A 12,158-nucleotide genomic window follows, 5' to 3' on the forward strand; every position below is an offset into this window, starting at 1 on the left:
TTGTCTACCACGCAGTAAAACATGGAATTACCGTATTGCGCCATGTTTCCCCCCAGCATATGGTGAAGAGGACACAAACACAAGGACTTGCATGGCAACATCATCCAACGAAAAAAAATTCCAAACACCAGTTTTTGACGTTCAGAATTACTGCTTCGAAGTGACACAATACAACATTCGGCACCACACAGCGCACTGCACTGCAAACCCAACTTGATTCATCACACATCACACGATCGAACAAAGTAGACACGTCCAGGACTCCAGGTCCAGCTTCTCTGGATTTTAACTATCATTTGGACATATGGATTTTAACTATCATATGGACGCATGGATAACATAGAATAATTCTATATACCATTATTTAGATCTTGTCATGGTTTGATTTGCATTCTTGAGATCTATGAAACCTACAAGGTATATGCTTGAAAAACCATTAGTCTCAAGGACTATGTTGTTATTCAATCACCAAAATCACAAATTATAACCTAATGGAGCCATGTTTTGTACAAATTGAGCATAGAAAATCACAACATTCGGCACCACAGAGTTCAAATGCGCTGCAAAACTAAGATCCATCACACGAAAGGAGACATGTCGAGGCCCGATCCAGCTACGCAACGGAGCGGCGCCGGCTCCGGCTCTGGCGCTGGCTCCAAGCAGGGCCGTACCAAAGTTTCTGAGGCCCCGGTGCGAAACACGAAATGGGACCCTATATATAGGAAAACAAATAACCAAAGCATATTTCAATTTTATTATGTAACTTTATGTGTTTCATAGTACTATAAGAAGTACCGTAAGATTCATACTAACAAAAAGATCTATCAAAGTAATGAAGCTCCCTAATTATGATTCACAAATAGAACAAAGCTAAATTACGTTTAAAGATGAAGTTCACGATAACTAATAAACAGGGACAATTTGCTTTCCTTGTAATCAAACCTTGCTGCAAATGTGATGACTCAAGGTTAATAGAATTTAAGGGTGAGTATTTATCACAAGATGACCAGATATCTAGGAAGCAAGAAGCGAGGCCAATAACACAGGTGTTGTCGCGAGATTCCGGCGTCTGCTTTGGCGGGACGTGGATTCGTGGAAAGTAACAAGCACTTGTGTGGCTAATCGCTGATTAGGAGGCCCCTCAAATTTTGTGGTCCGGCACGATGGCGCCACTTGCACCGTGTGTTATACGGAGTCCAGGTCCTGATCCTCGCGGTGTTGTCGTATACTCCCTCCGTCCAAATTACAAGTTATTATAATTTTTTAAAAGTCAAAGTATCTTAAGTTTGATCAAATTTATATAATAAAGTGCTAACATTCATGATACCAAATAAGTACCATTAGTTTCTTCATTAAATATATTTTCATAGTATATCTATTCGGTGCCATAAATTTTATGATTCTCTTCGTAATTTTGGTCAAATATAAAATAGTTTGACTCTCAAAAAAATTAAAATAACTTATAATTTAGAAAAAAGTTGAAATGACTTATAATTTGGAATGGAGGGAATATAAAGGTAAGGGTTTGGAACGGTCAGGAGCAAGTGGGCTAGACAACACCACCTGGAAGCCAACAAAGCGCGGGCGTTTGAAGGAAGCTGCCATGGAAAAGGTATCGACTGCTACTCCTACATACGAGTATCATGGGTCATGCTAATCCGCACACGCGGTCGTTGGAGGAGATACCCTGATCAATTTCTGACCACCGCTCTTCTTTATTAGAAGTCAACCTGTTAATTGGGTTGGAACCCAAACTGTAACCCCACCAACCCATTCTCACAAATATATAAATTTAACCCACTCCAAATCAAACTTCCACCATCACACACCATACCACCTCAAACTTTTCAGTGCATAAGTTATACAAACTGCTTGCCAAATATGGTTACAACCCAATAAGAACCCATTAGATAGCTACTAGTAGTCAAACAAGTTGCAAAGACCTATGTTACATATATATACAGGCTGTTCACGCTTGTTCTCTGATCGGGTGCTGGTGCTACACTCCACAGTAAGCCAGGATGTTCTTCCAAAAACCTGACGTCCAATCCAAAGGATGCATAAAAGCCTTTATTACAAAGCATAGACAAAGACACAATACTGCCTGGTTCTATACTCAGACGATGCTCCATAGTGCTAGCATCAATTGCTTGGGACTGAATGCCAAGTACCAAGACTAGGAGTAGCTAAGAGTTAAAATCTCAGAAGAGGCCACAACATTCCTCCAGCACGCAGCAGCAGCAGAGTGCGACCAAACTGGAGAGGAACACAGATCAAAATGAGACCAAGTAATTAAGAAGGACATATGACATTAGGCAAAACAAATGAGATCAAAATATAAACTGGCAACATGCCTAACAACAATCTCTATATTAGCTCTTAAACAGACACGCAAACAATGGTAACAACAATCTCTATATTAGCTCTTAAACAGACACACAAACAATGGTACAGGGACCAAAAGATAAATAATGTTACAAGCATCTTGCTCTCCCCTCTGCAGGACACTAGAAACAACTAACTTAAAACCAGAATAAGCAATAAGCATCACCCTGATGAGCTCTCCATTAGCTGCATAGACCAAGTTCTCATCCAACTCACAGGGTGAATTGCAATATAAGCCAGAATCAGCAGTAATATCTACTATTTCGAGTAAACATGGACCTCCTCTTAAATTCAACATACTAGTAATATGCATTCAACTATTCAAGACTCAAATAGACCTTTGCTCCTCTTCTTTATTAATATATGAACAGCAGAACTCCTGCTTGTTCCTTTTTTATTTAAGAAAAAAAAGAAGACTCAAATAGACCAGTGAACTCAAACCTGTGATACTGCTAGCATAAACAAACCTGAGAGACTTTTGCTCCCAACTTCAGTGTCTAAAAGCTCCAGGCTTTTTAGCTACACGAGGCCTACAGCACATCAAGATGCAAATATAGATCAACTGATACTTAGCAACTAAAAAAACACTCAAACTGTTAAATGTAGTAGCAAACAGTGAAAAAAAGAACATATATGAGTCCATCCATTCAGTGTGTCTTTAAACAGAAATAAAGCATGTTAAAACAGAAATAAAGGAAGTTTAAAATAGGATGTATGTGTTGTGTAAAACCTGATGGAGTGACAAAGGTGACCATTTCACTAGTCTGATCTTCACTAATTTGTTGACTTGCAATATAATGAGCATATAGTAAGTAAATGAACATGGAAATATGCACACATGCCAAAATAGAATGAGGGTATACCTTCATTGTCTGCATCTTTTTCCTTGAATAACCAGTCTTTCCCACACACAAGGGCTTCTAACATCTTTGGAGTTAGTGAGCTTTTTGACTCCCCAAGAATCCTACCTCTAAGACTAAAGGCTGATTCGGAAGAAACGGTACTAAGAGGAATGGCGAGGAAATCACATGCCATAACTGATAAGATTGGGAACTTCTCAGCATGTGCCTTCCACCAAGCCAAAATATCAAAGTTTTCAATGTCTTCCACACAATCTTCTTCAAAGTAGATGTCAAATTCAGATTTTGGTGGATGAGTCTTTCTCCGACTTGACTTGAAGTTTGCAAATTCTGATCCTAGCTGCTTTTTCGCAAGCACCGGTGAGCCCACACAAATGCTGCCCTCACTTGAATATGTAATAGAGTATGGATTAACTCTCCTCAAGCGTTGCTCATACTCCAGGAAGTATTTTTTCATCCAAACTAGAGCAGCATCAACACTTGAATCAATCTGATCTATATTGCTACAAATCTTCTGGTAGAAGAACTCTGCATATTCTGCTTTTCCCCTCGGATCTAACATTGCTGCCATAACAATTCCAAGGTTGACATCATAATCCTTTTTATTTCTGCGAGCAATAGGCTGGTTTGACTCATCAAAATCTCTACCCCAATACTTTTGAAACTTGATCCTCATGGCTGCAGCCAGGTCTTGTAGTGTCACACTTGTCTGCCAAGAAGGGTTATCCAAGGCATCCCGAATTGAAACAATTAAAGGCAAGAACATGTATGAAGTTGGTTTCCTATGAGCCGATATTGCTTTTGTAGCCTCTTCAAAAGTTTTAAGAAACTTACAGATTGAATCAGCTGTGCTCCATTCTTATTCATTTGGAGGAATTTCTGCATGTTGATTTGCATAGCTATTCAGGACGGTCTTGTACTTTATTGCTTCTGCAACCATTTTGAAGGTGGAATTCCAACGGTTGGGTATGTCAAGAGCAATACCACGTTTTGTTGGAAGACCATTCACCACTGCAATTTCATTAAAAGCTTGCATTCTTGAGGGCGAAGAGACAATGTGCTTCAAGAGCTCCCAAATCTTCTTTATCCCCTCATGAATAATTTTTATCCCATCTTGAACCAAAATATTCAGGATATGCGCACAACATCTCACATGCAAATGTGCACCCTCAAGCATCAACTCATACTTGTGAGTATCTACCAACAGGTCACATGCAGTGTTGTTGTTACTAGCATTGTCCACTATGAGAGTAAACAATTTGTTTCGTATGCCCCACTCAGTCAAGCAGATGACAAGTGCTTCTTCGATAGCAAACCCTGAGTGTGGATATTTGACCTCTTTGAAACTTATTATCTTCTTCTTGATCTTGAAGTCAGGAGTGATATAGTGAGCTGTTACAACCATGTAGCCTAAGTTTTGAATTGATGTCCACAAATTCGATGTCAAGCACACATGGGAGTCTAGGCTTTTAAGTTTATTCTGAATATCTTGCTTGATTCTTTGGTACTTCTTTAGACAATCATTGCGAACAGTTTGTCGTCCCACAACACTTAGAGTTGGCTGCATGGACTGAACCCATGGTTCGAAGTATGGATCCTCAAACTTGTTAAATGGGATTTCAGCATGTATGACAAACTCTATCATACGCTCACGACTAAACTGAGGGTCAAACACAAAATTCTCTATGGGCTTCTTTAAGGTTGCTATGAATCTGTTCCTCTCGGCTTCCCCAATTGCATGACAATATTGAGAAATGTGGGTTCTAAGGCTACTCGTTCCAGATTTGGTGCTTAACTGCATTTGACAATACTTGCAAACAACTCTAAAATAATTATCCACTTCCACAAGATTCTGCTCAAAATGTTCCCACACCTTGGACCTTTTTGCACGTGTTTGAGTTGAATTAGAGTCATCAGAGCTTTCTGATGTGTTAAGAGACATGTTGAAGAATCCCTAATAATTTTATGACTTATCAGAACTTATTAGAGAAATGATTAGCTGCAGATTTGATTTATACTTATGGTTACAAGTTAATGCCTTTCTTGTGTACAGGTTGAGTACTGATTATTTAAGTCCAGGAGTTAATTCCTTTCAGCAGTAACTGGACTGATTCTGCCATCATTTCCGAAACTATTACTAGGAACATAATCAGATATACTAACCAGAATTAAAACAAACACATATGCAGGTTTCTAGAAGCCATGTTCAGAGGTTTGGTTATATGTTCAAGAAGAAGAGATTTGATTATAAATCAATTCACCAGTCAACCACGGGCAGACATAGATGGTAATACATGAAACCACTGCAAAGTAAATTACCACCTAAAGCAAGAATATACCTATAGCAGCATATAGAAATGTCAATAGATTGTCTGCCCAACCATGCGGGAGTGGAATCCAGAATCAAATTTCAGTCCGAGGACTCTTCATTTGGACTTGAAAGAAACTCCTCAGATGTGCCATCCCCATCTACACAGCACATAAGCACGAATGCATATTAACTTGAGCCATTTTTATGTTACAATCATCGACACGAATGTAAAAGAATGTACACATATAGGTAAGCTATCTGCCGAAGATTTCAATTAGCTCTCATTTGCTCGAGGAAAACTACAATTCAATATGTAAAAAGCAGATATATATACAGTGAAGTAGTGGACATCCAAAATTCACCATTAAAGATTTCAGTGTTGATGCCAGCATGTCCTGTTGTGATTCTGTTCAAATATTGATAAAAAAAGATATATCATCCCATCCCAGGTATCCATATTCCATAAAGACAAATGAATCAGAGTTTATACTTTAGCTGAAGTTCATTCTATAGCTACCTAGCAAACTAAGCACAAAATCGAAGACTTTCCATCAGAAGTGATGCGCCGCTCTTGACATTCGTGGACTGAAAGTTAAGTTTCCTACTTCTTTTTTTGTCCCGCAGCTGCACAGATCATGATTGATAGAGAACTCACATGATTGATAGAGAACTCACTGCCTTCACCGCCGCCGCCGCCGCCTTCACTGCCGTCACCGCCGCCGCATCTTGAGAGCCTTCACTGCTGGATCTTCCCGAGGTTGGGTGGGACCGTGGGAGGCGTGGCCTGGTGCTGTTATGGGTGAGGCGGAGGTGGTGGCGGCGGGATCTCGGGAGGGGGAGGGAGGGAGGCGAGGCGGAGGTGGTGGCGGCGGGATCTCGGGATGGGGAGGGAGGCGAGGCGAGGCGGAGGTGGCGGCGGCGGGATCTCGAGATGGGGAGGGAGGGAGGCGAGGCGGAGGTGGCGGCGGTGGGATCTCGAGATGGGGAGGGAGGGAGGCGAGGCGGAGGTGGCGGCGGTGGGATCTCGGGAGGGGGAGGGAGGGAGGCGAGGGAGGGAGGCGGTCAGGCGGAGGCGGAGGTCGGCGGATTCTTTAGCAGTTGGAACCCACGGGTACGACCCATTAGAACTCCAATAATAACTATCCCTCACCACACCACACCAAACTGCTAGGGAGGTGGAGCCCAAACCAAGTGAATTTGTTAGCAGTGTTGGCCCATCAGCACCCAAGCTAAGAAAGCCCAAAGTAAAATCCAAACTGTTAAAGTTATTTCAGCCCAAACCATTTGCAGGGTTAATTAGAAGAAATACGTTTCCATGACTTTCTCTTTTTTTTTTTGGAAAAAAGTGAAATGCATGACCGGCCAATACGTGTTAGCGTGTTTTGGTTTGACCATCATACTTTGAAAATGTAAATTGTGACCATTAAACTCACCCGACTATGGCAATATGATTACTAGCTCATTAATCATGCATATTTGGAGGACGTGGTGTACATAGTGACATGTATGAGTTTTCTTTTCAAAAGACCACCTACGTATTTAGCAAATTATTATGTATCTAGTAAATACTGGTAGATGGATACTAATTCAGTGACCATTTGATATTCTGCAGTTCTGGACCACTTTTCAGTCTTACATCTCCTATCATTTTCTCCTTTATTATTTTTTTTGAAACGATCCTTTATTTTTTTTTCTCCTCCCACGTCCATGCTTAAGCGGCAGCAATAGGAGCTCGAGCTGCGGGAATGAGTTGGAGGGAGAGGGGTAACTGCCGTGAGCTCCACCGCCTTCACAAGCTTGTGCTGCTCTGATGGTACAAGATACGAGTGAATTTCACCAGCAATCCATCATGGTAAGGTTGAGCTGCTCTGAAGGCGGCTACATCAGTGGCGGAGCTAGGAATTAGACTTAGGAGCCGAGCTAAGTCAAGTGAAAAAGACATACTTAACTGATTGGACATAGTTATAAAATAAATATACATCATGACAGTTTCCTGCTTTGGGAGTAGCTGCTATAAGGACCATCCTTTGCTATAAATGTTGCATCTCCACTATACTTAGTCTAATTTTTAAAAATACACATCATTAAAAGACCTAGCTAGATGAGTACTTGTTAAGTAGTAAGTAGAAATTTTATAAACATTTTGGATCATTAGGGGGGCATGGCCTCTGCCAGCCCACTGGCTCCGCCACTGGGCAAGATGCATGATCGTCAACTCCCAGTCAAATTATCTCCCACCCAACTAGGAGCACGGTTTCCAAGGGACAAGAACGGCAACCGAAAAATAGCAATAAGATGGCTTCAGTCAAGCCACTCGCTACTAACAGAGCGTGCCGGTGAACCTGTTGTTCTGAAGAAACAACCTTTTCAGGTTCTTTAGATTTCCAAAGCCTTGCGGTATCTCTCCGGTAAGCTGATTCCTCGACAGATTAAGCAAAATCAAGTTGGTCGCCGTGATATCGCGCGGCAGGTTGCCCGTGAAACCGTTCTCGTCCAGGCAGAGGTACTCGAGCTTCTCGTGTTGAAACACCCATGCTGGGATGGATCCAGTGAGTTGGTTTTGGTAAAGAAACATCAATGTGAGTTTCTTGAGATCCCTGAAGGCTTCCGGTATCTCTCCGGTGAGATGATTCATGGACAAATCAAGCTCAATCAAGTTCACCGCCGAGACGTTTCGCGGCAGCTCACCTGAGAGGCCGTTGCCGAACAGGTAGAGGTACTCGAGCTTCCCGTGCTGCAACACCCACGCCGGGATTTTGCCGGTGAGTTTGTTCGACGACATGCGGAGCACCTTGAGCTCCGTGAGGCTGGAGAACGCCTCGGGGATCTCGCCATTGAGGTTCATGCCGCTCATCCAGAGGTAGTTCAACTTGGTCAGTTTGCCGAACTCCGGTGGCACGGGAGCCGGGGCAAACGGGTTATTGGCCAGCGCGAGCATCTCGAGCCTGACGAGCTCGCTAATCCCGGCCGCCGGGTACGCACCGCTGAAGCGGTTGGTGTCGAGCAGCAGGGACTTGAGCGCCGTGAGTCTCGCTATCGTTGGCGGCACCTCGCCGATGAAGAGGTTGGTGGAGAGGTTGAGGTGCTCCATCGCCGGCGAGAGCCTATCGATGTCGGCCGGGAGGGGCCCGGAGAGGTGGTTGTTGGAGAGGTCGAGGAAACGGAGCTGCGCGCAGGCGTAGAGTGCGGCTGCGGGGAAGGCGCCGGTAAGGGTGTTGTAAGAGAGGTCGAGGCGGGTGAGGTTTTTGAGCGCGCACACTGACGCCGGGACCGGGCGGGTGAGGTTTAGGCCCGGGAAGGAGAGCTCCGTGACAATCCCGCCGCCGGCGCACCTGACGCCTTTCCAGGTGCAGTGGTTGGCGGCGGTGGCGGGGTCCCAGTACGCGAGCTGCGTAGGGCTGCCCCAGTCCTTCTTTACGGCGAGTAGCGTGTCGCACTCACCGCCGGCCGCGGCGGTGTGCTGGGACTCGCCGGCAAGGGGGTAGAGAAGCAAGATGAGCAGCAGGGGGGAGCGGCAGCTGGTGCTCGACCCTGACATTATTTTTCTCGTAAGCTTCCTCGGCGTGTGATCTGAGCGGAGGGACGAGGATATAAATAATAAGTGCCCTATGCTTATATATATATAAAAAAAATAGGCGACAGCATGTGCGCGGGGCACGACGTGGTCAGCTCAGCTTCCAACTTTGGCTAACAATTGCCAAAAGTTTGGAGGTGTCAAATTACTGTTACAATATTTGTAGCACACTGTAGTATTTCGTTTGTATTTGTGAATTATTATCTAAACATTGACTAATTAGGCTTAAAAGATTCATCTCACAAAATACAATAAAACTGTGCAATTAGTTTTTAATTTCGTCTATATTTAGTACTCCATGCATGTACCGCAAGTTTGATGTGATGGAAAATCTTCTTTTTGCATAGTGCCAAAGTTGGGAGTTGGGGTGAACTAAACAAGGTTTTATTTTTTATGGAGCTGCTAGCCCTACGCTTATATATATAAAAAAAAAATAGGCGACAGCGTGGTATCCTTGGTGTGAGCGTATGCGCGAGGCACGACGTGGTCAGCTCAGCTTCCAACTTTATTTTTTATGGAGCTGCTAGCGTCCGGACCAGATCAGAAATTCCAGCTTCAACAAAATGATGATGTTGTGGTTGGTCACCGGTCATCCTGATCTAGGCACACAAGCTTGAGCGCGAGCAATCCTCCAATGAATTCCTCCTCCACAAGGCATGCTTAGTGCCAAAACTCAGTTGAAACATGTATCATGTGCACCAAAAAGAATTGAATTCATAATACCAAACTATATACCCATCTCAACATTGAAAAGTGCCATATGCAACATCGATATCAAACGTTTGAAACATAAAAAATGTGCAACAAAAATAGCTCACAACTGCTCAACTGCATCTGACTCCGTGTACTCATGATCTCCACTCCTTGATCAATCTCAAAGAAAAACCAGATGAAAATAATTTCAAATCATAACTCCTCCTGTCGGTGTTTAGACCTGACAACCTACCGAGAGGGGTGCCCGAGTAGTGTTTGGTTTGTGGGGCTCACTGAGATCAGGAACTCGAAGGTGAAATAGACACACGATTTAGACAGGTTCGGGCCACTAGATTGCGTAATACCCTACATCCTGTGTGTTGGTTGGATTGAATTGCTTTGGAGGGGGTCCCTGCCTCTCCTTATATTGCTAGGAGTAGGGTTACAGGTCAGTTATTTTACAAGAATACTAGACTAGGTGAGTCCTACTCTGAATGCTACGAGTACTTCTCCTGATCCTCGACTAGTTCCTGTCTTGCCACGTATACTATGCCGTCCTGCGCCATAGTCTCCATGTCAGAGACATCTCGGTGTCCAACCCTGTATGTAAGAATATCCAAACCTTCTGGTGGGCCCATAAATGTATATACGACAAGCCCCCCAGTACTTTTTAGCCAAATGCAGTAGTCTTGAGTACTTTTGTAGACTTCACCAACTAATTTTGGTGCTCTTTGAGTACTTCATTGAGTTCACTCTTCAAAGGTACGCGAGCACTGCCATGCGGCTAGAATGTGCTCAAGTCTCATTTAACTTAGTCTCGAATCCTTCATCTCTGAATTCTATATGGAAGTGAGACAAAAGTCGCACTCCATATGGAGTAGCCCCAAACCTTAGGTTGAATCGAAGAATCAAGCTGAGGGTCAATCTGTAATTTGCATCATTTTCCCCTTAAAACCTAAAAGAAAAAACATTTTTGCCGATAGACACGTGGCACACAGCCCCGAGCCTTTTACCAACTAGTTTGATGGGTATAAAGGTCAACCTTTGGTCAACGTGACCATCTTTGAATAATAACCTTATCTCTTCTGAAAATTGAGGTAACTGTCAATCAGGTGCGAAATTTTCGGGTCCATTAAACCTGAATATTCCTTTATTCCGGCTCCTGTTACTACGCCACAGTTATAATAACAGAGGAAAACATCCCTTCCATTTTACCTTTGCCATCTGCTCTTTCAACTTCCACACTGTATCCCTAGCGCCGCCGCCACCTAATCTTCGAGCGCTAGCACCGCCATCCCCCACCACTCAGCTCTCGAGCGCATGCGAAAGAAAACACTCGTGACATTCAGAATGGGGAAGAAAACAGCTGCATCCAAGGCGGTCGAGGGAGGGAAGAAGAAGGTGGACAAGAAGAAGGAGCTTCAACTTCTGACACCCAAGTACGAGAAGACGAACCAAACTATGCCGCCAACCCCTACGTGTGCTTGGAAACGATCCCCTGCGTGTGCTTGGAAACGATCTACTCTGAAGGAGGAGGAGATCAAGAATCTTGTGGCTGCCAACCTAGTCCAAGAAAAAGATGTCATCAACTGGAGACCCGCCTTCGGCAACCCGTGGCCACTAGAGGAGTACCCAGAGGAACGGTAATCTTCGCGCATTTCATTGAGCATGGTCTTGCTTTACCGGCGTCAGATTTCTTCCGGGGTCTCTTGGATTATTACAAATTGGAGCTTGTACATTTGAATCCCAATGGCATTTTGCACGCTGCGATTTTTGTGCATTTGTGCAAAGCTTTCTTGGGGATCCAACCTCACTTCCAACTGTTCCGGAAGTTGTTCCGAGTGAAGCCACAACCGAAGAGAGAACACACTGAGGTATTCAAAGGTGCCGGAATTCAAATGAGGGAGAAGCTCAAGGGCCTCTATTTAGATTATGAGCTAATTGACTCATATTCCAGGTGGAATGAGAAATTATGCTACATCGGCAACCCCAAGCTCCCCAAGTTAATTGGACATCACCCAACCTAGAACAACAGATGGTTGGATGAACCATCCCATGGAGACTGCTTGCAACTATCCGAACTCCTGGACAGGATATCCAAGCTGAAGCAGGAAGGATTAACAGGAGTCGGAGTAGCATTTAGCTTCATGAAGCGATGGAATCAACCCCTGTAGCTGCGATGCCGCTGGGGTTATGAGTACTAAGGAGTTAATGATCCATCAAGAATGTCTCACGAGGAACTTAGCACAGATGAAGTCATGGCACGGTTGAGGCATATGTTTAAGAATGCAGGTGAAATACCCACCATTATGCGAGAGTTCTGTGTTGCCAACCC

At 43.8% G+C, this 12,158-nt stretch overlaps 1 protein-coding gene across 1 annotated transcript; it reads right to left on the reverse strand.

The window, feature by feature from the left end:
- Positions 1-7,665: 7,665 nt before the first annotated feature.
- Positions 7,666-9,104, reverse strand: LOC117858796 (receptor-like protein 52). Its single transcript, XM_034741928.1, has one exon. It carries the CDS (start codon positions 9,092-9,094, stop codon positions 7,877-7,879), a length of 1,218 nt encoding a protein of 405 aa, XP_034597819.1. The 5' UTR covers positions 9,095-9,104; the 3' UTR covers positions 7,666-7,876.
- Between the last annotated feature and the right edge of the window lie 3,054 nt (positions 9,105-12,158).

Source organism: Setaria viridis, chromosome 5 (assembly GCF_005286985.2).
Source record: "Setaria viridis chromosome 5, Setaria_viridis_v4.0, whole genome shotgun sequence".
Classification (NCBI taxonomy): Eukaryota; Viridiplantae; Streptophyta; class Magnoliopsida; order Poales; family Poaceae; genus Setaria; species Setaria viridis.